The 23,716-nt window shown below is 42.5% G+C and overlaps 9 protein-coding genes across 12 annotated transcripts in view; 5 read left to right on the top strand and 4 right to left on the bottom strand.

Annotated features, from left to right (window-relative positions):
• The window catches only part of LOC6635630 (cilia- and flagella-associated protein 53), a 51,016-nt gene extending 48,426 nt beyond the window's left edge, over nt 1-2,590 (bottom strand). Inside the window, exons 1-2 of one of the 2 annotated variants that reach the window (XM_002059199.4) lie at nt 2,400-2,590; nt 2,242-2,330 (exon numbers count right to left, since the gene is read on the bottom strand). In XM_002059199.4, coding sequence (XP_002059235.1) covers nt 2,242-2,330; nt 2,400-2,459 — 149 coding nt within the window. In that variant the 5' untranslated portion in view covers nt 2,460-2,590. The remainder of the gene's footprint in view (nt 1-2,241; nt 2,331-2,399) is intronic. The other variant, XM_032438831.2, reaches the window with a different exon arrangement.
• A 1,675-nt stretch (nt 2,591-4,265) lies between these two features.
• LOC6635631 (adult cuticle protein 1) lies at nt 4,266-5,133 on the top strand. Its single transcript, XM_002059200.4, has 2 exons — nt 4,266-4,364; nt 4,426-5,133. The coding sequence occupies exons 1-2, from the start codon at nt 4,359-4,361 to the stop codon at nt 4,810-4,812; spliced, it is 393 nt and encodes a 130-aa protein (XP_002059236.1). The 5' UTR covers nt 4,266-4,358; the 3' UTR covers nt 4,813-5,133.
• A 1,652-nt stretch (nt 5,134-6,785) lies between these two features.
• On the top strand, nt 6,786-9,384 carry Nbr (exonuclease mut-7 homolog). The gene is made up of 4 exons (XM_002059201.4): nt 6,786-7,131; nt 7,211-7,862; nt 7,977-8,950; nt 9,124-9,384. The coding sequence occupies exons 1-4, from the start codon at nt 7,023-7,025 to the stop codon at nt 9,252-9,254; spliced, it is 1,866 nt and encodes a 621-aa protein (XP_002059237.1). The 5' UTR covers nt 6,786-7,022; the 3' UTR covers nt 9,255-9,384.
• A 254-nt stretch (nt 9,385-9,638) lies between these two features.
• Nucleotides 9,639-11,521, bottom strand: Pld3 (Phospholipase D family member 3). Its single transcript, XM_002059202.4, has 2 exons — nt 10,225-11,521; nt 9,639-10,160 (listed from the first exon to the last, which is right to left on the bottom strand). Exons 1-2 carry the CDS (start codon nt 11,386-11,388, stop codon nt 9,903-9,905), a joined length of 1,422 nt encoding a protein of 473 aa, XP_002059238.1. The 5' UTR covers nt 11,389-11,521; the 3' UTR covers nt 9,639-9,902.
• Nucleotides 11,522-11,717: 196 nt separating this feature from the next.
• Coq3 (ubiquinone biosynthesis protein COQ3, mitochondrial) lies at nt 11,718-12,948 on the top strand. Of its 2 annotated transcripts, none has more exons than XM_002059203.4 (4): nt 11,718-11,853; nt 11,905-12,090; nt 12,150-12,682; nt 12,737-12,948. In XM_002059203.4, exons 1-4 carry the CDS (start codon nt 11,819-11,821, stop codon nt 12,865-12,867), a joined length of 885 nt encoding a protein of 294 aa, XP_002059239.2. In that variant the 5' UTR covers nt 11,718-11,818; the 3' UTR covers nt 12,868-12,948. The 2 variants fall into 2 exon arrangements, with proteins under 2 accessions (XP_002059239.2, XP_032294716.1); XM_032438825.2 differs by having other exon boundaries at nt 11,744-11,853; nt 11,908-12,090.
• Mpp6 (M-phase phosphoprotein 6) lies at nt 12,725-13,521 on the bottom strand. The gene has a single exon (XM_002059204.4). It carries the CDS (start codon nt 13,428-13,430, stop codon nt 12,936-12,938), a length of 495 nt encoding a protein of 164 aa, XP_002059240.1. The 5' UTR covers nt 13,431-13,521; the 3' UTR covers nt 12,725-12,935.
• Nucleotides 13,522-14,372: 851 nt separating this feature from the next.
• E2f2 (E2F transcription factor 2) lies at nt 14,373-16,370 on the top strand. Its single transcript, XM_002059205.4, has 5 exons — nt 14,373-14,891; nt 14,951-15,060; nt 15,356-15,614; nt 15,680-15,998; nt 16,067-16,370. The coding sequence occupies exons 1-5, from the start codon at nt 14,571-14,573 to the stop codon at nt 16,165-16,167; spliced, it is 1,110 nt and encodes a 369-aa protein (XP_002059241.1). The 5' UTR covers nt 14,373-14,570; the 3' UTR covers nt 16,168-16,370.
• Nucleotides 16,371-16,695: 325 nt separating this feature from the next.
• del (deadlock) lies at nt 16,696-21,510 on the top strand. Of its 2 annotated transcripts, XM_002059206.4 has the most exons (5): nt 16,697-16,994; nt 17,062-18,585; nt 18,651-18,884; nt 18,951-20,854; nt 21,347-21,510. In XM_002059206.4, the coding sequence occupies exons 1-4, from the start codon at nt 16,845-16,847 to the stop codon at nt 20,844-20,846; spliced, it is 3,804 nt and encodes a 1,267-aa protein (XP_002059242.2). In that variant the 5' UTR covers nt 16,697-16,844; the 3' UTR covers nt 20,847-20,854; nt 21,347-21,510. The 2 variants fall into 2 exon arrangements, with proteins under 2 accessions (XP_015024543.1, XP_002059242.2); XM_015169057.3 differs by having other exon boundaries at nt 16,696-16,994; nt 18,651-20,854.
• On the bottom strand, nt 21,429-23,519 carry pths (probable ATP-dependent RNA helicase DDX47). Its single transcript, XM_002059207.4, has 3 exons — nt 23,229-23,519; nt 22,910-23,168; nt 21,429-22,617 (listed from the first exon to the last, which is right to left on the bottom strand). Exons 1-3 carry the CDS (start codon nt 23,433-23,435, stop codon nt 21,512-21,514), a joined length of 1,572 nt encoding a protein of 523 aa, XP_002059243.1. The 5' UTR covers nt 23,436-23,519; the 3' UTR covers nt 21,429-21,511.
• Between the last annotated feature and the right edge of the window lie 197 nt (nt 23,520-23,716).

The following is a 23,716-nucleotide window of genomic DNA, read 5'->3' on the forward strand; positions in this document are numbered from 1 at the left end:
TTTTAATATCTCGGGTAATAGCTCCGCGAGGAGATATGACGTTCCAAAACGACATAACTCCGCGCGGAGATATAACGTTCCAAAACGACATAACTCCGCGCGGAGATATGACGTTCCAAAACGACATAACTCCGCGCGGAGATATGACGTTCCAAATCATCACTTTTTTTTTTCAAAAACGGGCTCGGGTCAAAAATCAAATCTTTTTCGATGTTTTTTCTTGAAAATCTGCGGTAAATATCGTCTGATTTCGAAATGTTACACCTTTTTCAATTCGTACGGATCCCTACTATAAAATGGCATTTAAAGAAATTCAATATCAATGGGCTACAAAAAATGATTGACAAAAAACTGTCTCGTTTTCAAAATCAACCTTTTTTGATGAATTTTTGGCATATTTCGGCCAAATAATGTCAGATTTTGGAATTGTATACCACTTTGAGCTCTTAAGGATCAGTACTATCGATTTGCATCAAAAAAATAAAAATCTAAATTTTGACCAAAATCGAACAAAAAGCAAGGGGTTACAATCACGTTTTTATTCAAAATCGGGGTCGGGTCAAAAATCAAAACTTTTCGATGTTTTTTCTTGAATATCTGCGGTAAATATCGTCTGATTTCGAAATATTACACATTTTTCAACTCTTACGGATCCCTACTATAATTTGGCATTCAAAGAAATTCAATATCAATGGGCTACAAAAAATGATTGACAAAAAACTGTCTCGTTTTCAAAATCAACCTTTTTTGATGAATTTTTGGCTTATTTCGGCCAAATAATGTCAGATTTTGGAATTTTATACCATTTTGATCTCGTAAGGATCAGTACTATCGATTGCCATCAAATAAATAAAAATCTAAATTTTGACCAAAATCGATTAAAGAGCAAGGGGTTACTTAAAAAACTGATTCGTTTTCAAAATCAACCTAGTTTGTTGATTTTTTGGCATATCTCGGCTAAATAGTGTCAGATTTTGAAGTGTTATACCTTTTTAAATTCGTACTGATCCCTACTATAAAATGGCATTTAAAGAAATTCAATATCAATGGGCTACAAAAAAATGATTGACAAAAAACTGATTCGTTTTCAAAATCAACCTTTTTTGATGATTTTCCAAAATTTTTACCCAAATCGACAAAATGACAAGGGGTTTTTTTTAAAAAAGAAGTCGGTGCATAAATCGAAACTTTTCGATGATTTTTTTTTTTTAATATCTCGGGTAATAGCTCCGCGGGGAGATATGACGTTCCAAAACGACATAACTCCGCGCGGAGATATGACGTTCCAAAACGACATAGCTCCGCGCGGAGATATGACGTTCCAAAACGACATAACTCCGCGCGGAGATATGACGTTCCAAAACGACATAACTCCGCGCGGAGATATGACGTTCCAAAACGACATAACTCCGCGCGGAGATATGACGTTCCAAAACGACATAACTCCGCGCGGAGATATGACGTTCCAAAACGACATAACTCCGCGCGGAGATATGACGTTCCAAAACGACATAACTCCGCGCGGAGATATGACGTTCCAAAACGACATAACTCCGCGCGGAGATATGACGTTCCAAAACGACATAACTCCGCGCGGAGATATGACGTTCCAAATCATCACGTTTTTTTTCAAAATCGGGGTCGGGTCAAAAATCAAAACTTTTTCGATGATTTTTTTAACATCTCCGGTAAATATTGTCTGATTTCGAAATGTTATACCTTTCTAATTCGTACGGATTCCTACTTTTAATTGGCATTCAAAGAAATTCAATATCTATGGGTAAAACAAAATGACAGACCAAAAATCGGCTTGTTTTCAAAATCAACCTTTTTGGATGATTTTTTGGCATATCTCGGCCAAATAATGTCAGATTTTGGAATTTTATACCATTTTGATCTCGTAAGGATCAGTACTATTGAATTCATAGAAATTCAATATCTATGGGTAAAAAAATTGATTGACCAAAAACCAACTCGTTTTCAAAATCAACCTTTTTTGATGAATTTTTGGCATATCTCGGACAAATAATGTCGGATTTTGGAATTTTATACCATTTTGAGCTCGTAAGGATCAGTACTATCGATTGGCATCAACAAAATAAAAATCTAAATTTTGACCAAAATCGAACAAAAAACATCACGTTTCTTTTTCAAAATCAATTAGTTTTAACGTTATTGCCCGCACGCCACAAACGCTACACATTATGCCCAACCCCTTCATATTATATGGTGAATACTCACGCAACAATAACATCTGGATCCTCCCACCATTTTTTCTGCGTGGGCGCCAAACGCAGACTAACCTGACGCCAGTGATTCTTGTGGACTACCTGGAATCGGTAGATAGGGAATAGGTAAATTCCATTCTTAAAGTTCTTGTACATTTGAGGAACTCTTACCTTATACTTCCTAGGATCGTAGGAATTTTGTTCCTTCTCTGTAAAGACCAGACGAGCCATGTCATTTGCCCCTTGGCACTAAGTGTCTAAGATAATTATGTAACTATATAGATATATAAATATGTATATATATATATATATATATATATATATATGTATTTAAGGAGTGATATTTAATTGTGTGTGTATGTATGTATTACTTCTACTGTAAACAGAAGATTTAGTTTGACACATCTGCAAAAGATGACCATGTTTTCTAATCAATTATTTATACAACAAAATTTCTCTGTCAGAAAATTGTTTGAATAGACTTTCGATAAGTATTCAACGAAGGGAGCTTAAAAGATTGATTCAACAAACTGAATGCTTATGTCTAAGCTTGGGTATCGATATTTATCGATTTGAGTAACAATCGTAACAGATTTAAAAAAAGCATTATGAACATTTGGAATATTTATATAAATAGACTCTCGATAGGTTATAAACGGTGGGAACTTAAAAGATGGCAACATTTATTTCGGAAAATCATATACAGCTCATGCGGATGTCTCAGTTTGGGTATCGATATTTATCGATTTGAGGAACAATCGTAAAAGATTTAATATGCTTAATAATAAAGTTTTGAGTAATTAATAAAAATTACATTAAGAAAAACATTATGAACATTATGAATATTGATTATACTTATTATTTTAATAGATGGCTTCGATTAATATTCACATATTTGATTCACATATTCGGAACAATAAGTAAATAATATTTAATTGAATCCAAAAACACGAAGTGCACTTATCAAATTATTATGCAAATATTTCTTATAGCTTAGTCAAGCTCTCCATTAACCTAACCAAGTATCCCACTTTACCCAAGTCTCTTAAGATATATTGTGAGTAATTATTAGCTATATAAATAGGTATTTATATGGCAATATAACAAATGCTTTTAGTCGGCGATTTTAATTTCAGGGCAAACACTTTGAAAAATGCTGATGAAATGTGAACTATATCCAGTATAAGATACCAAGTGGCCAACTATAACAATTGCATTGATTTGTTGTTATTATTGTTATACCCATTTAAAATAGGTGAGCTAGGGCATTATAGTTTCGTGGCAGCGTATGTATATACAATATACAATCTATACAATTTTTATATCGTTCGTCAGAGCGAAATGTTCTTTCAATTATCGATAAATTTCTTATGAAATACTTATATCGATAAGTTTACCAATATATCGGATATCAACATAATTTTAGACAGAAATGATCAAGAGTTAGATGCCATAAATGCATTCATGTACGATTATGCCCCCCGTCTCATTAAAATCGATTAATACCGAATTTGTATTGGTCTGTTGATTAGTTTTTAAAAAATTATAAGAGCGTAAGTTTTTAATAACTATTATTATACGAGGCTACATTTTTTAAGAACTTTTAAGCCAACCGATAAAATAACGATTAATATATATCGACAGCTTGTAAAATTTTAATCGATATCAATAAATATCGACATTCGGCCTGGTTGTTAAAGATTTAATCATGCTTCCTCTCGTTGCGAGTATATCACAGGGTACAGGGTATCTGCTAGTCGGCCAGCCTCAGCTGCTGAGCTCTTATTTGTTATTTCATGGTAGCCATGTGATTCGATTGATAGGCGAATTGATTGACCGAATCAAATGGGTTGCTTTGACGGTTGTCTCTTGCTGCTGGCTGCTGGCGTTTATCTTGTAACTTGTCAACCGCTCTGTAGCCAATTGTGTCTCCAAGCCGAGGGGGGCTGGCAATTGAAGGTCAAGGAGGGGGGCGTGGGTTTGTTTCAGAGCAAAGCCGGCCAGTTTCCGCATTGGCCGAGAACTGGCTTTGGCCTGATCCGATCAGAATGGGCGCTATAAAAGCTCAACGGCCACGGGCAGCTGTCAATTAGTTACGTTTGAAGCGTCTCGCCGATCACAGAAGCCAACATGAAGGTAAGCAGGAGCCGTTTTGGGCCCAACAAGAGCCGTATTTTAATCCGAATCCCACTTGCAGTTCGCCATTGTCGTAGTCTTGTTCGCTCTGGCCTGGGGTGCCCACGGCTCAGTGGTGCCGCTGCTGACCTCCGCTCATGGCTCCGCCGTGGTGCTGGGCGCTCCGGCCGTGGCCGGCTCCGTGGCCGTGCACGCCTCCGCGGTGCCCGCCGCTGTGCCCCTTGCCATTGCCCCAGCTGGACCCATTCTGGTGCAGTCAGCGGCCCATTCGATTGCCCATGCTGCTCCAGTTGTGGTTGCGGCTCCGGCGCCCGCTGTTGTGGCCGTTGCCGCTGCACCCGCCTCGTATGTGGCCAAGACGCGCGGTGCCGTGCATGTCGCCCCGCTGCCCGGACATGTCCAGAGCGCCGCCTCCGTCAACCTGGAGCCCGCACCAGGCACTTGGTAGAGATCACACTCTGGGATTACAATTGCAACAGCCCTGCCTTTGACCTTGCCATCGATTCGTTTTTAGTTTCCTTTGTTTTTTGTTTATTTCCCAAAAGGCTATCCCACGCACATCTTACTGCCATCTAAGTCAGGCTTCGCCTCTTATCAGCAGCTGCGCTTTGGCCAGCTCCTCTCCTACTCTACTTATTCTGGTCTTCTTTATGTACTTCTATTCCTTACGATCTGTTAACCAAATGATATCCTCACATGCACATGAAAATTTTGTTTCAAAATAAATATGTTTAAAATCAAAATAAATTTTTTACTCATGAAAAAGCAATTTTAAGAATGTCTGCACTTAAAATGCTCAAACAGTTTAAGCGCTGTATTTTTGGCATTTTTTTGCCAGTCGCAAAAGAAAAGATTTCTGGTATATAAACTGTTTTCTGTTCAAGGAGGAGTACATACATAAAAAGCAAATATAAAGGTATGTGTAAAATTCATCTATACATTTCTGGTTGCTATTCTCAATGCCTCTAGCTTGCATATTCGGTGAAAAATGCCCAAAAAACTACTGCTTGAAATTGATATTTATCGATTTATCGATCTGAGATGAAATAAAATATAACGCATTCTACCTTTTAAATTTATTTCATGAGGAACGTGCTCAGGTTTCGAAAAAGTCAAGTAGTCTGAATCTATAAATACTGTACGAAAGTTTCTGTGGCGAATTTTTGGGCTAGTCATCGATAATTATCGATTTTCTGGGCTAGTTTTCGATGACTTTAAATAAACTCAAACTTTGTGTGCTCTAGATGTATAAAAGTTGGGAGAGAGAGCAGGAAATGCTTATAATGTTCGATTTTTATATAAAATAGGGAACAGAAGAATGGACAGGCCTGGGAATAAATTTGCCCTTGGAACTATCGCGTTCCCAGAGCGTTCCCATTTCATCAACAACTTTTATCAATGGTCAGTGGCCACGGGGCAAACTTATGTTTACATAAAGAAAAACTCCATTTAGATTACATCAGTGCAATTAATCATTTGGACATATAGATCAACCGATTGCTAATAAAACGGTGTTAGCCACAGCTTCGAGCACAGCCTCGACCTCCCACGATTGAACTCAACCTGTCTGGTTGCCAACTCAACACTCTGCAGTTAAAAGCGAGAGTTACATGTGCTGAACTGGAGCAGGGCCAGTTGACCTTGATAGCCAGCACTTGCAATTGTTTAATATAGAAAAATTATGCCTTTTGTGTTGAGCTTGATATTGCCGCATGCTAATTCTGAACGACCTGTTCTTGGCACTTGAAAACCCACTGGCTGTTGGCCATAAATCTTGACTGTCCAGTTTGCAATTCTACACGTGCTGCCAGCTACCAGGTCTTGTCTATAACTGGAACTTAGCTGTAATTGATGACGCCCTCCAGTTGTCACAATATCAAGTTTATGTAACGGAATGTGATGAATCATTTGCTAAAGGGCTTAATCTATTGAATCGTAATTAAAGTCTTAAGGTACAGCACTTAGGCTTATTAAATGTAATAAGCTTAAATATTCTCGACTGTTGTGACAATAAACTGCATTCATTAAAATTGTTGACTATTCAGTTGGTTTAATAATTAAAATAGTATTACTAACATATGCTCATTGATGCAAGTGCATGTCAATTATAAGAAAGCTTTAACAGATTCATTAAGCTTTGTAAATAATTCAAATTTAAATCTGCCGCGTTGACCACCGCGAGCAGTAGTTTACTAGTTCGGGCAATACTATCGACATATCTATCGAGTTAATTTTCTACTTAACTTTCCAAAAAAGGATCGATACCAAACTGTCTGACGTAAGTATCGAACCTTAAGGTCAATAATCGATAATGTTAAGCGGCTCTGTAAGGTAACAGCCTGTTAAATTCAAAATTAGGCCAACTTGGCAATTCTTGTCAAAACTAAGTAAATGGTTTTGACAACAGGGTCTTACAATCACTTTACAGGATATTTAAAAAGAAAAATAGGTAAAACCAATTGTTTGAACTTTTGGTAAAGAGGACTGCAGCAGCGCAGTTGATGAGCGCCCACTGCTATTAACAGTTCACCATAATGTTAAGATCTTAAATGCGTTAAAAACATATGTTTTTACACCGCGAACGAAATTTGGTTATCAATTTTGCAAGTGCATTGTGTGTGGGGCTGCGCGCCCACAAAATAAAAAGGAAACTAAATTATGGCTAATAGATATAATGCAATGCCGGCTGGCATGGAGTCCGATGACGAAGAGCTGGAATGCATGTTCGCGCATTTGAAAATCAAACGACTCGAGGACATTACAACGGGTACGAAGAATTGTTTTTTGTGGGCTTAGAAGCTCCACATTGATTCGTGTAAATATAAATATAATTTCTTTCACCTTAGGCGCGGGCATCAATGGCGACTTTGACGCCACCTTGGACACAGAATTTCAAAAGTTCTTCAATGTATTTCGCGAGAAATGGAACATGCACAGCAAATGCAAATCGTCGCCGTATATGCGACAGGATCTGATCAATGCGCTAATGCGTCATCCGAATCCCATGCTGATGGCACTCAAAATCTTTGCCAATTGCCCCGACAGCAGCAATGTGAAGAACAAGAGCCTCTCACACTTTGTGCTGGACACGGTGTGCAAGCTCCAGGCGGATTTGCCGCATCTGAGCGAGCATTGCGATGACAACACCAGCATGATAGCCTTTCACTTTGTCAAGACGACGGGCCTGACGACGCTCAACAATGCCATGGTCCAGGCATATCGCATTCAACAGATCCGTGAACTGCTCGTGCCCAAGCTGCGCGAGATGCTCGACAATGGCTACTACAAGGAGGTCGCGCAGTGGACACTCAATTTGCAGCTGACTCACCAGTTTGATATGCTGGAATTGGCATTCCCATTGATTGCGCAGGAGAAACTGCCGCTGGCCGAAGAGTACCTGGATCAGGCGACGCATCAGCGTCTGCCGTTTGTTAAATTTCTCGACTCGCTCCTGCACAAGGACAAGTCCGTCATAGAGATGTGCGAGAGTACACTCAGGTACATTTTGTTGGTTCGGTGGTTCTTTCCTTGAGGTTGGCTTTTGTGAACCCAGCCACATTTTTAGAACATAATCCATCCTATACTTGATTCTCATGCCTTAATCTCTTGCAGTCGCTATAAAAATCTGAAGGTATCGCATCATGTGCTCAGCTATCGGCCCGTCTCAAAGATTGTGGCCCGGCTGGCCAAAAAATATGGCTTCGATGACACCATAACGCCCAACTACAAATTCACAAAGACCTGCAGCTACCTACATTACCTGTACCGCGAGTACGAAAAGTCGCGCATCAATATGGCCAGCTTCAGGGAGCTGGTGCGCGTGCATGCCTACGACCATGCTCTGCGCTTGGATTTTGTCGCCTATGTGGCGGCGGCTGCAGTCAATGGGCCACTGGAATCGGAGGCCATATACTGGTACAATGAATTTAAGCTGCGCCATGAGGATTGTCCGCCAGAAATTAAACCGCTAATCTCACAAAAGGTGGAGCCGCCGTGCCGTGCAGTAGAGCCGACGCCAACGGCCTGTGAAGTGTACCTGGGCATGGATCTGCCGGACGAGTGCCTTCTGATTGTGGACACGGCGGCCACATTCGAACGCATGCTGCAGCATTTGCAGCGCGAACAAATCATCTACATGGACTCGGAATGGATGCAGAATGTATGCGCACAGAATCAGCTCTGTTTGCTCCAAATAGCGACCACACACAATGTCTACCTAATTGATTGCCTGGCCAGCCGCCAGGCGCTGCACGAGGAGCACTGGCGTGCCCTGGGCGCCAACGTCTTCAACAATCCAAACATTCTCAAGGTGGGCTTCTCCATGCTTAACGATTTGTCGGTGCTGCAGCGTTCCCTGCCGCTCCAGCTGCGTCTGCATATGCCGCATCATTATCTGGATCTGCGCAACGTTTGGCTGGAGCTAAAGAAGCGACATGGCGTTGAGCTGCCCTACGGCAACGTGAATCGCGCCGGCGATGCACTCACCGATTTGTCCATGCTCTGCCTGGGCAAGAAGCTGAACAAGGCCAATCAGTGCTCCAACTGGGCGAATCGGCCGCTGCGACGCGAACAGATACTCTATGCAGGTGGGATGAAGTATTATATTAGAGCCCTGCATCGAGTAAACCGAAACCCGTTTCGGATTCTCGAGATGCTTGCGTTGCAATCGATCCAGAACGTTAGCTGGAAGAGTTGATTAACCTACGCAGGGCTCTATATTATATATATCTAAATATCCTAATTCTTGCCTCTCTTGCAGCTATTGATGCGCGCTGTTTACTGCTGATCTACGACTGCCTCATGAGCTGCGTGGCTGATATCAATGTGATCGTTGAAAAGTGCATTGCCAGCAACAATTTTCTGCGACGCGGCGGCAATAATGTGAAATAAGTGTGTGGCTAATCTCAAAGCACAGTCCGTCAAGTTGAACATGGAATGCGGCAACTATGCACTATGTTAAAGTTATGACAAGCGTGAAAGAGTATTTGAATTATATATATACATATATATATAGATTATATTACCCGGGTGTTTTTTCTTACATTTTTGTTATCAGCTTTCCTATCAGGCAGACAGTACCCGGCGTTGTCCGTTTTATGTTTCACATTTAAGAAATCAATTTGTTTCCGTCAATTTCCCACATTTGCAGGAAGGAAGGGTGGATTATGCGAAGAGTATTTTTAACAGCACCGATCGGATGACAAACACAAATTCCATACAACCTTATTTTGTGGCTTTCCCGCACAAGTGTGTAGAATTTCCGAGAATCGAGTCTTAATTTACAATTTCAGTCCCAGAGTTCTTTACGGCTTGGGTTGCACATTGGACATTTAGTTATCCAATTTTGCATTCCTCAGGAAACAGTTTATATATTTAGATAACAAAATAGCGCAGTACTTTGTTTAAAACTGTGCATGATGTGCAAATATAAAGCATAAGAAATACTGTTATCAAAATGTGGTGAAAAGCTATGAAATAAAATGACGTCAGATTGATAAGCTTGCCAGTCAAAAAATAGTGCAAATGCCAGGCATTGCCTTAAGTGAATGAGTGGGCATATGTGCTGTTCCAATCCCGGTCAAAGACATTCTCCAAATCGTTGCGTATGGTGCCTGTTAGGCCGGGTTGTGTGTCCTTTAGGACCAGGCCAATGCCAGCAGTGTCTGTGAAATAATCACCAGACCAATTGGAGGTGCCGATATACGCGACTCTGTCAGTTACCATATACTTGTTGTGATTGACGCGACCGTAGGGTATGCGCTTTTGAGCCTCATCTGCGGGCACAATAAAACGGCGCTGCAAAAGGATGGGAAATTAGTTTAGAATAAATATATATATAACCTGTTAGCTAGGCTCTCACAATTTGTATATTCACATGAGGGTGCGCCATGGTCAGATCCTGTAGTGAGCGCAAATAGTTATCCTGGCTGGCATCCGAATGCTTCCACCAGGAAATAAGCATTTTAACAGCCACGCCGCGCTCCACAGCCGCGCTGCGCAGCGCATTATCAATGGCCGACCAGTACTGGATCTTGGGTCCAAACACAATTAGGGGATAGTAATCCATGACAGCAATATGCACGAATTTCAGAGCCCCATGTATCGTCGTTAATATGGCATCCAGATCATGGGTGCGTCCCGAGGCCGAGAGTGGGGGAGGTGAACTGGCTGCAAAGGCCTGCATTGGGTACATCTTGTTCACATTCAACAACATGGGCTGGTCCTTATTGTATTTGGTTCCGTAATCATAAGGCCAGGAGGATGGTATGCGTGCATCTGGATTGCTGCCCAGATACCAGTATGCCTTGAAGATCTTTGCCAAATCGCTGGTTAATTGCGGACAATTTTGAGCCAAGACGCCGAGCTCCTTGACTTGGGTCAGCGCACGCCAGTCCATGTTGGCACTGCCCAAATAAAAGTGCTCTCCATCCACAATCCAGAGTTTTGTGTGCAGTATGCCACCACCCAGGTACTTGGAAAAATCAAGGGATACCACGTCGGCAGCACCATAACTGGCCAGTAATTGTGTGTCCAGATTTGGTGAAACGCTCGAAGGTTCGCTTTGTGCAATACGTATTTTTATCTTAGATGTGGCAATGGCATTGTCCAACAGTTTCTGGAAAATCAGCTCCCCAGGCTGCGCGCTGCTCTCATTGGCACCCGTGTCCTCACTACGCAGTGACCAGTAGTAGGATCCAATGTCTAGTGTGGATTTACTATTGTCCAGCAGTTGCTGCCAGGCCTCAAATGTGCTCATGAACTTCGGACTGTTGGGTGTAAAGTTCAGGCCAATCGGGATTGACTCAACCAGCGTTATATTGCAATCGTATTGCTGATCGTCACGCTGATGTGCCGGAGATCTGAGCATCAGTGGCTTGGGATGAAACATCGAGCCGGCTAAAAACAGCAGCAGAAATGTGGTTAAAAGGAACATTTGCAGTGCATGAACGTTTCCTCTTTGCATATTTCTGTCCGACGCATTTACGGCGTCCTCATGATTGAGCAACGGTTCTTCTTTGTACATTTTGCACAGTTAACTATTTTTAATATATATTTTTGGTTTAAGCGTATTCTTTATTTCTTTGTCATAACATCGATGAAGCAATACTAAAATGGTGACGCATGCCAAATAACTGTTCTTATCTCGATACTTATCGATTAGCCCGCAAAAGCTTTAGCGGCAAGAGCGTCACTCAAATTTACATCTGCCTGCAGTTAACAAAATAAAATTACTTTTTTTAAATAAATAATCCTAAATTAATATACCATGAATCGACGCTGTGCTTTTTATTTATACTGTTCTGCGTCGATTTTTTTATAGCCTTTTTTAATCGTCAGGCAGGTTCCACATGTGTTATCGATAACATTCGCTATCGATATATTGACAACATTTTCCCATTTCTAAGCCTAAAACATAATAAACAACAGCTGATTTTACAATTTACGCATTTACAATGTTGCGAAATTTGACCCTTCTTAAACCCAGCAAGTATGTCGAACACACTCATATTAATTGCAACTAAATCTTAAATCTTAACAGTAGATTAGGTCAGTCACTGTTTGGCGCGCTAACAAGACACAGCAGCTTGGATGCCACTTCAACCGGCGGCTTTAAGCAACAGACCGCGGAAACGGTGCGCGAGGTGAAGCATCATGACGGTTTGGCCGCAGATTGGTGGAATAAAACTGGTCAAATGGCAGCGCTGCATGCCATGAACGAAATCAGGCAAATAAACCACTTAACACATAAGCAATTAACTTACCTGAACAATTTCTGTTATGTAGGGTACCATTAATACGCGATGGAATTGTGGCGCGCGGTAATGTGAAGGCACATTATATAAACACAACAAAAGTCTTAAGTGGACAACGCATCTTGGATGTTGGCTGTGGCGCCGGTCTGCTGACCGAGCAGCTGGCTCGTTTGGGCGCTCACGTAACCGGCATAGATCTCGGCGAAGAGCTGATTAAGGCTGCACGCGTACATTTAGCTAATTGCAGCCCCGAGCTCAGTGATAGAGTCGAGTATAAAATGGAACCAATTGATCAGCATGCCAAAGGAAATTGCGAGTGCTATGATGTGCTGATACTTTCTGAAGTCCTGGAGCATGTCGACGATAAGGTGGCGCTGCTGAGCTCTTGCGTACAGACACTCAAGCCGGGCGGCTCCATTTTTATAACCACCATGAATAAAACATTGCCCATGTGGCTCGGCGGCGTTGTGCTGGGCGAGTATGTGCTGAATATAGCTCCAAAGGGAACACATCACTGGGACAAAATGATTGGGCCACTGGACGTGCAGCGCATATTGGACACAAGTAAGAAAGTTATATTGAATGGATATAGTTAAACGTTAATGCTTGTACTTGCAGTGAATTGTCAGACGGTGCTCGTCAATGGCAGCACCTACGACTTTTGGCGTAACACTTGGCGCTGGATAAACTCCACACAATTGTGCTACGCGCTGCAGGCCGTTAAACAGATGCCAACCGAAAGCAGCTGATCAAATTTATTGTACAATATATCTAAAAGCTAAACTCCTATGTCATATGTTATAAAGAATATGATAGTCTATGAATCATCATCGTCGTCGTCGTCCTGGCGCGGCTTTTTGAATTCCGGCTTTTTTTGCGATTTTGGATTGTCATTGGATTTGCGCTTGTTAAACTCGTTTTTCGTTGCGAATTTTTTGTTCATCGTTTTGCTTGCGGCCGGCGCTTGATTCGCATAGTAGGCTTCGGCCATCTCCTGGTCGGTGATATCTTTGGGCTGATCGGGTCTCGTTCTGCCCTGCTTTTCGGCCAGCTCCAGCTCCATTAAACGCTCCAATTCCGGATTCATGCCACGAAAACTTAGTCGACCATCGATGAGTCCGGCGCATATGCTATAGCTTGGCTCGATTATAAAATTTGAGTTACTATTGAGCATCTTTTGGTTCAGTTCATTGGAGTACAGTGCGCGGCTTTGCTCGTCATCGTCTTCCTTAGCCACTTTGGCTTTGGTGCGTTGCATGAACTTCATGTCCAACACGCCGCGCGAAAGTCTTGGCTTCACTTTCGAAGGCATTTTATGTTTTTTAAATATTTTTTCTATTTAATTATTAGAAAAAAATCTACAGGCACGTTGTTCCCCAAGAGAATGTGTGAGCAAAACAAAATCAAAAGTAGTGATGGGCAACAGATCAACAGTGTTGCAAAATGCGAATGCTGCGATGCCATGTGGGCGCGCATGACTCGTTTAAAATAGTGATTGCATATGCATGCAGTTGAATAAATCCAAATATCGGTTGTTAAGGTGATAACAATAACAATTTAAATATAATGGTATAGTGTAGAAGCTACACGTGTTTACTGCAATACGTGACAGAGCCACAGACAAAAAATGCACTTTCTGACAATATCTTTAAACATGAATAAATAAATAATGTCAGGAACGTAGATGGCAATGTGACAGAAATATAGAGTGATATTAAATGCTAACCTATAATCGAATTATTAGAAGGTTTAATATAAGCCACAGTTATGTTATTTCAGTGCAAGTTATAGGGGAAAAAATTAATATCTGCGTGACACGCAATTAAAGCAGCTGTAAAAGCGCGCCCCTCACACACTCACATGGCGCGCATTAAAAACGTGGTTAACCAGGACGATAAGTGCATCGCCAAAGCTAACATTCTAAGCATTTTGCAAGAAAAATATATACAATTTACGCGTAAACTCTAAAATATGGGTAAAATAAAATAACTATATATAAGCATGTTTAATTGTTCGATAAATCTATTTGGTATTTCGATAAATTGGTACAGCTGCAACCTGGGCGACGGTGTAAAGAGGTGAAATTATAATATAAATAAGAGTATTGTGCTTAAGTAGATAAAGTTAGTTCTTAATTAAGTTTTATAACAAGTTAACTGTATGTTTTTGTTGCACAAAGGCGTCATTAGTTAATTGCGCCAACCTTTTTGTTAGATTAATTGTGGCGGTTAATCGATAAGTTGGCAAAGTACAACACTGATGCGCAGTGCTGGGAGAATGAAAAAAAGTGACATAAATGGCGGAATTGTGCTCAAGCGCCAACATTTGTATTTAATTGAGATTTATAATAAAAATACGTGAATATTTTCATCGTCTAAACACGCAGCAATTTAATAGGGCCAACAAATTAGCCATTCAACATCGAACAGAGAGTTTTATTTAAGTGCGCGCCATGTACAAGCGTAAATCTGGTGGTGTAGTACCAAGGCAGCGGATCACTGCCAGCAGCAGCAGCCCCGATATTGATGACTCTGCCAGTGGCCATGAGGCCGAGTCGGAATCCAAAACCTATGGCACCTTCCACATAGACCTACCGACGGAACCACAAAAACCCAAAATACAAATACAACAGCAGCAACAACAATCAACACAAACATCACAAACACCACAGCCCCATAGTCAACAGCAGCGCTCGGTGGGTTCGCTGGTGTTGTTGACCCAAAAATTCGTTGAACTGATGAAACAGAATGGTGGCTCGATTGATCTGAAAGAGGTAACACCCGTATGCATCTTCCATATATATCTCATACACTCACAAATATATTCTTGCAGGCCACGAAAATCTTGGACGTTCAGAAGCGTCGTATCTATGATATCACCAACGTCCTGGAAGGCATTGGCCTGATTGACAAGGGCAGGCACTGTTCGCTAGTGCGTTGGCGGTAAGGATTGTGGATATTGTGCGGCACAAGGGTGTGCATAATATGCTTATTTTCTACCTAACCAAATGTCTTATGAAGCCTTTATGGGCTCCTGCACTTGAGCTATTTGAGATAATGCTCACTTGTGGAGAAACTGCACTGCCGCGGAACTTTCTCTAGATTAATATTAATCAACCTTTTCCACCTATCGCAGTGAAGTCATGAAATATCATATAGATCGAAAGAAAACAAATTTAAATGTTATATATATGTAGTTATTTAAATTAATAATATCATGTTTGCATGTTCTACTTAGCGGCGGAGGTTTCAACAATGCCAAGGACCGCAAGGAATACGATATTGCCTGCGAAAGGACAAATCATTTAAAAACAATCGAGGAGGATCTGGACAGACAATTGGAGTATGCGCAACGTAATTTACACTATATAATGCAGGATCCAACCAATCAATCATACGCGTACGTAACACGAGATGACCTACTGAAAATTTACGGTGATGATTCCGTCTTTACCATACCCAATTATGACGAGGAGGTGGAAATTCAGCGCAGCGATGTAGGTTAACCCAAATTTAAAGGCCCATTTCCCAGCTCATTATTTGTTGTAAATATGTTTTGCAGCATGAGTTACGTGTTTCGTTGGATAATGGCAGCACGATCGATATACGCCTGGTAACCAACCAGGGCAAGGGTACGACAAATCCAAATGATGCGGATGGGCCATTTGATGATCGGTATTTGGACACACCGTCGCCGTCGCACTCCAGCGACGCAGGCGCCGGCACAGGCAACGTAATCAAGGACGAGCATACGTACTCTTGTAATCCCGAGCTGAAGGAGATGAAGGCACTCGAAACTGAGCTGACGGCGAAAGTAATCTTTCAAAATTATATGGCTGGCCACTCACTGAGGCGCTTCTATCCCGATGATCCACATTTAGGTAGCTTAAATATCATTGTAACTGCTTTTATGATCCTAATATGGGTTTTTTGTCTCCTGTTATTGTAGAAAATCCGCCACTGGTGCAACTGAATCCACCACGAGAAGACTTTAATTTCGTACTGAAAAATGACGAAGGCATCTGCGAGCTATTCGATGTACAGTGTTAGGCAATTCGCGATTGTAATTGGCCGAGTGCGTTGTGCAAATATTTAAGATTAGTAAAATTTTGACCTTTAATATTGTTTTATAATGTAGACATTTTAAATTAGATTAATTGTAATGTACTTTTGGGCCAATAAAATACGTCGATGCGTATACATGTACATATACACATTCGTATACATAAGAAATTGACTGCATGTTTCACGCACTACACGATTTTTATTTACAAAACATACGAAAACAAATTTGGGCGCAATTATCTAAAAAACTTAACAAAAGGCGCGCTAGTTTTATGATAAGTGACAGCAAATTCAAGTAGATGGCACTTATCGATACACTCAATATATTGCTTGAGGTTAGCAAAACTTTTTACTGACATTAAGATTATTTAAGAGATGATCCAAATCCTTATTGATTAAAGATCAAACCATAATAAAAAGCGCTCCAATTGAGTATTTTGGTCCTTTGTCTGGCATCGATAGGAATTTCGCAAAGTACTCATTGCCTATCGACAATTTGCAAAAAGTAACACTGGCCACCATTTGTGCAGCCCCGACATAACGGCACTTGTCAAAGCGCGAGACATAAAAGCAAACACTGGCGCACTTTTTCCTTAACATTTTCACGTGGAATTGTTTGGGACTTAACTTAAAAAGCTGTGGATAGAATTTGAAAATTAAAGATGCGTCGCCGTGATATTTTACGGATGTGGGCGCAAATAGTCCAACAGACGGGCATAGAAAAATATACGGCCAAAGAATGGCAAGAAAACTACGAAGAGTTCTGGAAATGCATGCAGTCTCCCACAGATCCATACATACGCATTGAAAGTGTAAATAAATGTACAATTGGGCTGTTTAATCTATCATTTACATTCAAGTTTCTTCTACTACGCATAGATCGATCATCTTCTAAACGAACAGGCAGTCGGGAATCAGCAACAGCAGCCGCCAAAATTGACTTCAACGAAACGTAAATCTCAACCGAAAGCTGGGCAAGCGTTGGTCCATAAATATGACGAATCGGAGCCACTGGCTATATGGCGAAAGCGCATTAAATCGGACTCAAAAATCTTGTCGAAAGAATCAAAGGCAACCAAAGCCAGGAAGCAGACCCGGAATACAGTTGGAACAGCAGCTACTGAAGATCAGATTCCAAAGGGAAAGGAAACTGATGAGAGGATGGTAAACGAGAATACACCTGCTCCAAAATTTACTAACAATTGTTCGAGAAGAAGCGCCGTCAAACAAACAACAAAGTGCAGTCGTCCATCTCTTCTCCAGGATGCATCGTTGGAATGTCAACTGGATGAGGAGCAAGTTCAAGCTAAGGAGCTAGTTAAGATACATAAAAAGCATGAACTGCAGCAAATTCAGAATGAGGTGGCGGGTACAGAGCTTGAACAGCTGGAAGCTCAAGAGGAGGAGATAGATGTAGTGAATGTAGAGCAGGAAACTCAACAGGATCAACGGGAGCAAGAAATTGAGGAACCGAAAGCTCAAGAACAACAAAGGGATCGTTTAATTCTTAAAATAAAGAAGCAACAAATTCAGCCGGAGTTGCTATATGAGTTGGAGCAAGGAATTGGACAGCAAAATCTACAGGACCATCAAAAGAATAAACTAATTCTTAGGTTTAAGAAACAAAAAATTCACCAAATAACTAAGCTGGAGCAAGATGTTGAGCAACAGCAGCCTGAACAGAAGCAGGAGACGATAATGTTGCATAAAAATCCAAAAATGCCGCTTATTCGTGTGTATGAAAACATGGAGGAGCAGGAAACTCTATTGGAGGAACTGCAGGTATCAGAATCTGAGAGTTGGGAGCGGGAAATTCAACAAGATCCGCTAAGTGAGCCGAATCATGAGTTGCAGGTACAGGAGCAACGAAATCGGAAACAGAGAATGCAGCTGGAACAAAATAATGCACAGCACGATGCGCCAGAGGTGCAGCAAATTCAACATATGATAAAGATTAAGAAGAAAAAAGTATACCAGCAGCTGATGGATGAGCTGCAACAAGAGATTGGCAGCCACAAAGTTCAACAGGAGCAGCATGAGCAGCTTCCGAATCAATTAAAACAGAACAGAAAGCAGAATAATCAAATGGAGCTGCTGGATCAGCTAGACCGAGAGATTGAGCAGCAGGAGCCGCTGAAGCAGGTGGTAGAAAAACGGAGACCGCATCAAGATCAACCAATACTAGAGATTAAGAGGCAAAAAATACATGAAGAGCTACTAACTGAGCTGGAGCAAGAGATTGAAAAGCAGAAAGCAAAACAGAAGCAAAGTATTCAAAAGCAGAATCTTCAAAAGGAGCAGCTAAATAATGCTGAACAGGAGCAGGATCAACATGGGCAAAAGACAGATCAAGATGAGCATCAGACCGATTCTGAGCCGGATATCGTGTCGTCGCAGCCCAAGGTATGTGACATGATTGACAAAAATTTGTTGAATAAAACCTAAGAACTTGTTTGTCTGCTCTCTAGAAATGCACCAAAAGGGGAAGGCAGTCAGCCAGTCAAACCATGCAAAATAAAAGAAAGCAAGCTAAAAATACAAGCCCAGAGCTAGATGCTGAGTTGGAGCAGGCGTCCGCGACACGTCGAATACGCACGCGCTTACAATGCTCCAACCAAGAACAACAGCAACAAGCAAATCAAGATCAACAGCAGCTGAATGCGTTTAGAAGATGCAGCAGATCGAAGCGTCAATCAAATGCTGTAATCTTAGTTTGCGCTACCCTCGAGTACTTGCCACATAATAATCAATTTCTTTTGTTACCGCAGATGAACGCTCAAGTCGCGCACATGTCGCAAAAAGCAATCGATTTAACACCGACTAACGATTCAGCCAATTCCGCTGACTCGACTTTCACTTTGCAATCAAATGAGCCGGAAAATCTCTGCATGCCCAAGGGCCGAAAACATCTTGAAGCTGTGCCAGAAGAAACTCAAGACAAGCACAAGCTAAATTTAAGCCCAACTAAAGAATGCTCCAAGCTGTCCCTTGAGCAACCTGTTGAGCATAATTCAAAGGCCGAATCTGAACTGGAGGATATGCTCATAAATGAGGCTATGCAGCTGACCGCTCCACTTGCCGCACCCACGGATCTGGGTCAATTATTGGCCGACGATGGTAAATGTGGCGTTGAGGAAATCGATCGTTGTTTGCAGATCTTTAATGACAAAACGCCAAGTGAGATTGACCATCAAATAGCTGATACAACGGATTTTTTCGATAATTTGCCCAATTTGTCAACAATAGTTGACAAAACGCCACTCGAGCTGGACACGGCTATGGATAATGTGCTCAATTACGAAGGCGATGATGATGATGATGACGATATTGATGCTATATCAGTGACCACATCCTGGGACGGCGAAGATGAGCCCATTGGCTATACAAATTCAGGCAAGCATCCAACTGAAAATACAAAAGTTGCGCTGGAGCAAAAGGCAGACGCAGAGCCAGTGAGAGCTCAAGAGAGCTCTGAGCCAGTTACTCACGTTGATTCTACGGTGTCTTCCGCCAAGACGCGTCTCAGCGAGTTGGTTAATTTTCGTATACCCAAGAAAGCAAACAGACAGTCGGAACAACTGCCACAACGGCAGCAAGGAAAACAGCCGAAGGCTCAAATTATGAGAAGCCAGCAGCAACAGCCACATCGGACGCAGCCGCCGCCGCCGCAGCAGCAGCTGCCCAAGGGGCGGCCTGTCAGAGGCAGCACAAGATCAGCTGCAGCCGGAGAAACGACAGCCAACTCCGGTCCAATTTTCGCGCCACCCTTTCGCCTGCCACCGGAACCGGACAATGCACTCTCCGGCATACCGAATATTTATACAAATGAGTGCAAATATTTCATATTTGGCATCAAATGCTGGCGCTTCTTGGATGGGCAATGCGACCAAATCAATTGCCAGCACACGCTCAGCGGTCCGTGGGAGGTGCAGCGGCGCCTTCAGTCGATGAAGCTGGACAAATTATGCGACACTTACAGCATGGTGTTGCGTCATGGGCTGCTCTTCCGAAACTTCTTCGTGGTATTCGCTGAGATCTTCGGCAATCGTGGCATGCGATCGCATCTGCTGCGTATGGTACAGGATTGCAGCTTATATATGGCATATTGTGCGCCCTTTATCACGGATATTTATTATCTGTTGCTGCGCTACGAGCTGGCGCCTCAATTGGCGGCGGCGCATTTCATGAAGCATCTGTGGCGTCCAAATATTGGCCGCGCCTATCCGGATTTGACCATGCAGCTGCTCCGAATACTCGCTGCAGCCGATTGGTTTAATTACATACCAAATCTGAATCATCTGTTCTACAATCAAAGCTTTCCCATACCCGTCGAATTTATGGCCTGCCTGGCCCATGATGCTGTCGGCAAAGACGATCCGGTGCTGGTTAAAAAATGCTGGGAGCTGGTGCTCTTCAGTCCCATCGATAGAAACGACGAAGCCCTTAGCTCGGTTATTAAAATCCTGCAGAACTGGAGCGAAACTGCGGGCAAGATGCAGGCGGACGCAGCTCAGCCGGCGATGCGGGAGCAACTGCTGTTGCAGCAGCAGCAACAATTGCCGCATCGCTACGTCAGCTTGCCGCCAGCCGACAAAATGGCCTACAATCTGACGAATCCGTTTCGACACACCTTCGAGGATAACATCGACTTGAGCGATTTTTAGGACAACGGGTGAGCTATAAACAAAAGCTTAAAATCCTTAAACATATAGCTATATATATAGGCTATGTTATGTGGTAGTCCAATCGCAATAAATATTGCTCAAAGTCCTTGAAATACTCCTTGTCTATGTTCGGTTTGATCAATATCAGGTTGGTTCCCAATCCAGTTTAATACATCCTCGGCTTTTGCCAGACGTTAATCTAAATATTAATGGAAACAATTCAACTCTTAGTTTATAATTGCACATAGATTTCAATCGAAGATTAACGTAGGCACAAAGGTCAAACATCATCTACTATAAAAGCAAGAATATATATATATATATATTTACATGAATAATGTCGCTGATTCGTTTTGCACTTTAATTTTTCACCAACTCGGTTTGACTTGTAAAATAAATCCAAATTGCAAAGCTCCAACTGTTTCGGCTTTAGGACACTATTCAATATATAAATGATTATCTTCTCTTACAATAATCCCTCTCCTCTCTCTTCTTTGCAGCAAACATTTGGCCTTTCGGACTTATTTGCTGTTGAGCAGCGTTTACAAATATTCATTTTAACAAAATATCGTACAAATCACGTATTCTGGCATTTTACACAATTGAACTGTGTATATCAATTATTTTTTTTTTTATTAAATTACAATACTAAATAAACTTAAAAGCTAGTTTCTCTTTTTGCCCCGGTTCCAGTTCTTTTTCGCTCCGCCGCCACCGCCTCCGCCTCGGCCGGCTCCCGCACCCTTGCCCCTATTACCCCCCATGGGCTTCATGCGTTTTCGCGCCCCCGTAAACTGCTCCGAATCATCGATGTCGGCGGCAGCACGCTTGCCCCCCTTGCCACCTTTGTAGCCCTTGCTATCCTCCAGATCCTTGAGTTCCAACTTGGCGGTACGCTGCGCCTCAGCGACGCGCTCCTGCAGCGCCATGACCTCGTCCTCCTCGCACTTGTAGAGCGGCAGCTGTTTCCCGAGCAGCTGCTCTATGCGCTGATACAGCTCAATGTCGTACTGGGTGACCATGGTGATGGCCTGGCCGGAGCGACCGGCACGCGCTGTCCGGCCCACACGATGTATATAGTCCTTACTGTGCGTGGGTATATCGAAATTGACCACCACATCGACATGGGGTATGTCCAGGCCACGTGAGGCCACATCCGTGGATATCAAGATGGAGCGATTCTTCGCCTTGAATTTGTTCAGAGCTGCCAGACGCTTGTTCTGCGACATCTGGCCATGCAGCGGTATGGCGGCGAGTCCCAAGGCGCGCAACATCAGCGCCGTCTTTACAGTATTGTTGCAGGTGCTGCAGAAGATCATGAAGCTGTTGCCCGCCAGTTCGTTGAGGATGTGCACCAGGTACACATCCTTATATTTGACTGGTATGAAAATATAGTACTGCTGCAACTGATCCACCGTTTGGTACTTGTTGGACACTTCCACCTTGACGGGATCCTTGAGTGAGGCACGCTGCAGCTTCTTTACCTTCTTAGTCATCGTCGCGCTGAACAGAAAAGTCCGCCGTTCGCGCGGCAACACCTTCAAGATCTTGTCCAGCTCCACCTCAAAGTCCATGTTGAGTATGCGATCAGCCTCATCCATGACCAGGTACTTGATGGCCTTCAGATTGAAGCCCTTCAAGTTCTCCAGATGATCGACCAGACGACCGGGCGTCGCAATGATAATGTGTGGCTTCTTTGCCAACTGCAAACCCTGCGCCACCATGTCCATGCCGCCGACCACGACGCAGCATTTGATGCCGATGCCGCTGCCTGTGGAGCAGAAAATAAGAACAATTTTTAGGAAAGGTCGAATCGCTGGCTTGCATATCTATATTACAGCTAATTTACTCAGAGGTAGTGACGAATAAAGAAATAATAATTTCATATTTACGTTGAAGAACATAAAATCAAAAAGGGTTTCACATCATTGTGGACATGTATGTATATACAGTGGCGGCAATTATATTAGCAACACTACTCATTTACTCTACTCATTTAAAGTGTGCCCATTTGCTTGGCCGCCACTGTATATATATAAGGAAATTTATAACTGTACACTCACCCAGCGCCTCGAACTGTTCGCCTATTTGGAAAGCCAATTCACGTGTGGGCGTCAGCACCAGGGCAAAGTAGCGCTGCGGATTTTCGAGCAGAGCATGCAAAATAGGCAGGGCAAAGGCGCCCGTTTTGCCCGAACCGGTTTCAGCCAGGCCAATGACATCTTTGCCCTGCAGTGCAACAGGTATCGCCTCCTTTTGAATTTTCGAGGGCGCCTTCCACTTCAGCTCCTCGCACGCCTTGCACAACGTGTCGTTTAAGCCCTACATTTTGGAAAACTACGTTATAGTATGAAAATGACTTGGCTATTTTGAGAAATTTACTAGATCTTTCCATGTCAGCGGCTGGTCGTCTTTGGGAGCCTCTTCTGCTTCGTCCGCCTCATCGGGGTCACTTGTGTCTGGTTCTTCAGCGTTTTCAACGTCATCTTCCTCGGCGTCGGCATCCTCTTCAATTTCTTCTTCCTCACCGCTTAGCTCTTCATCGCTTGTTTGCAATTGCGCTTGTTCATCTTCTGAAGTTTCCGACATTTTGTTACATATTTTATTCGCCGTTGCTTTAGCGGATATTACCAGTCGCCACACGTGCTCGCACAGAAAAGAACGCTGCGTTGGATAATGTGCGAGACATAAGCTATCGAAAATGTATCGATTGTAATTTGCTTTGGCGGCAACCCTAAATGAGGATGTGGCGATATTTACTTCACATGTGGCTATATATCAGGGTCACATTTTCGCCTAAATTATTTCCAACGAAATAAAATGGCGAGCGCGTAGAGCTTTCTTTTTATTAAATCGCGAAACATTGCTAC

This window comes from Drosophila virilis, chromosome 4 (assembly GCF_030788295.1).
Source record: "Drosophila virilis strain 15010-1051.87 chromosome 4, Dvir_AGI_RSII-ME, whole genome shotgun sequence".
NCBI lineage: Eukaryota > Metazoa > Arthropoda > Insecta > Diptera > Drosophilidae > Drosophila > Drosophila virilis.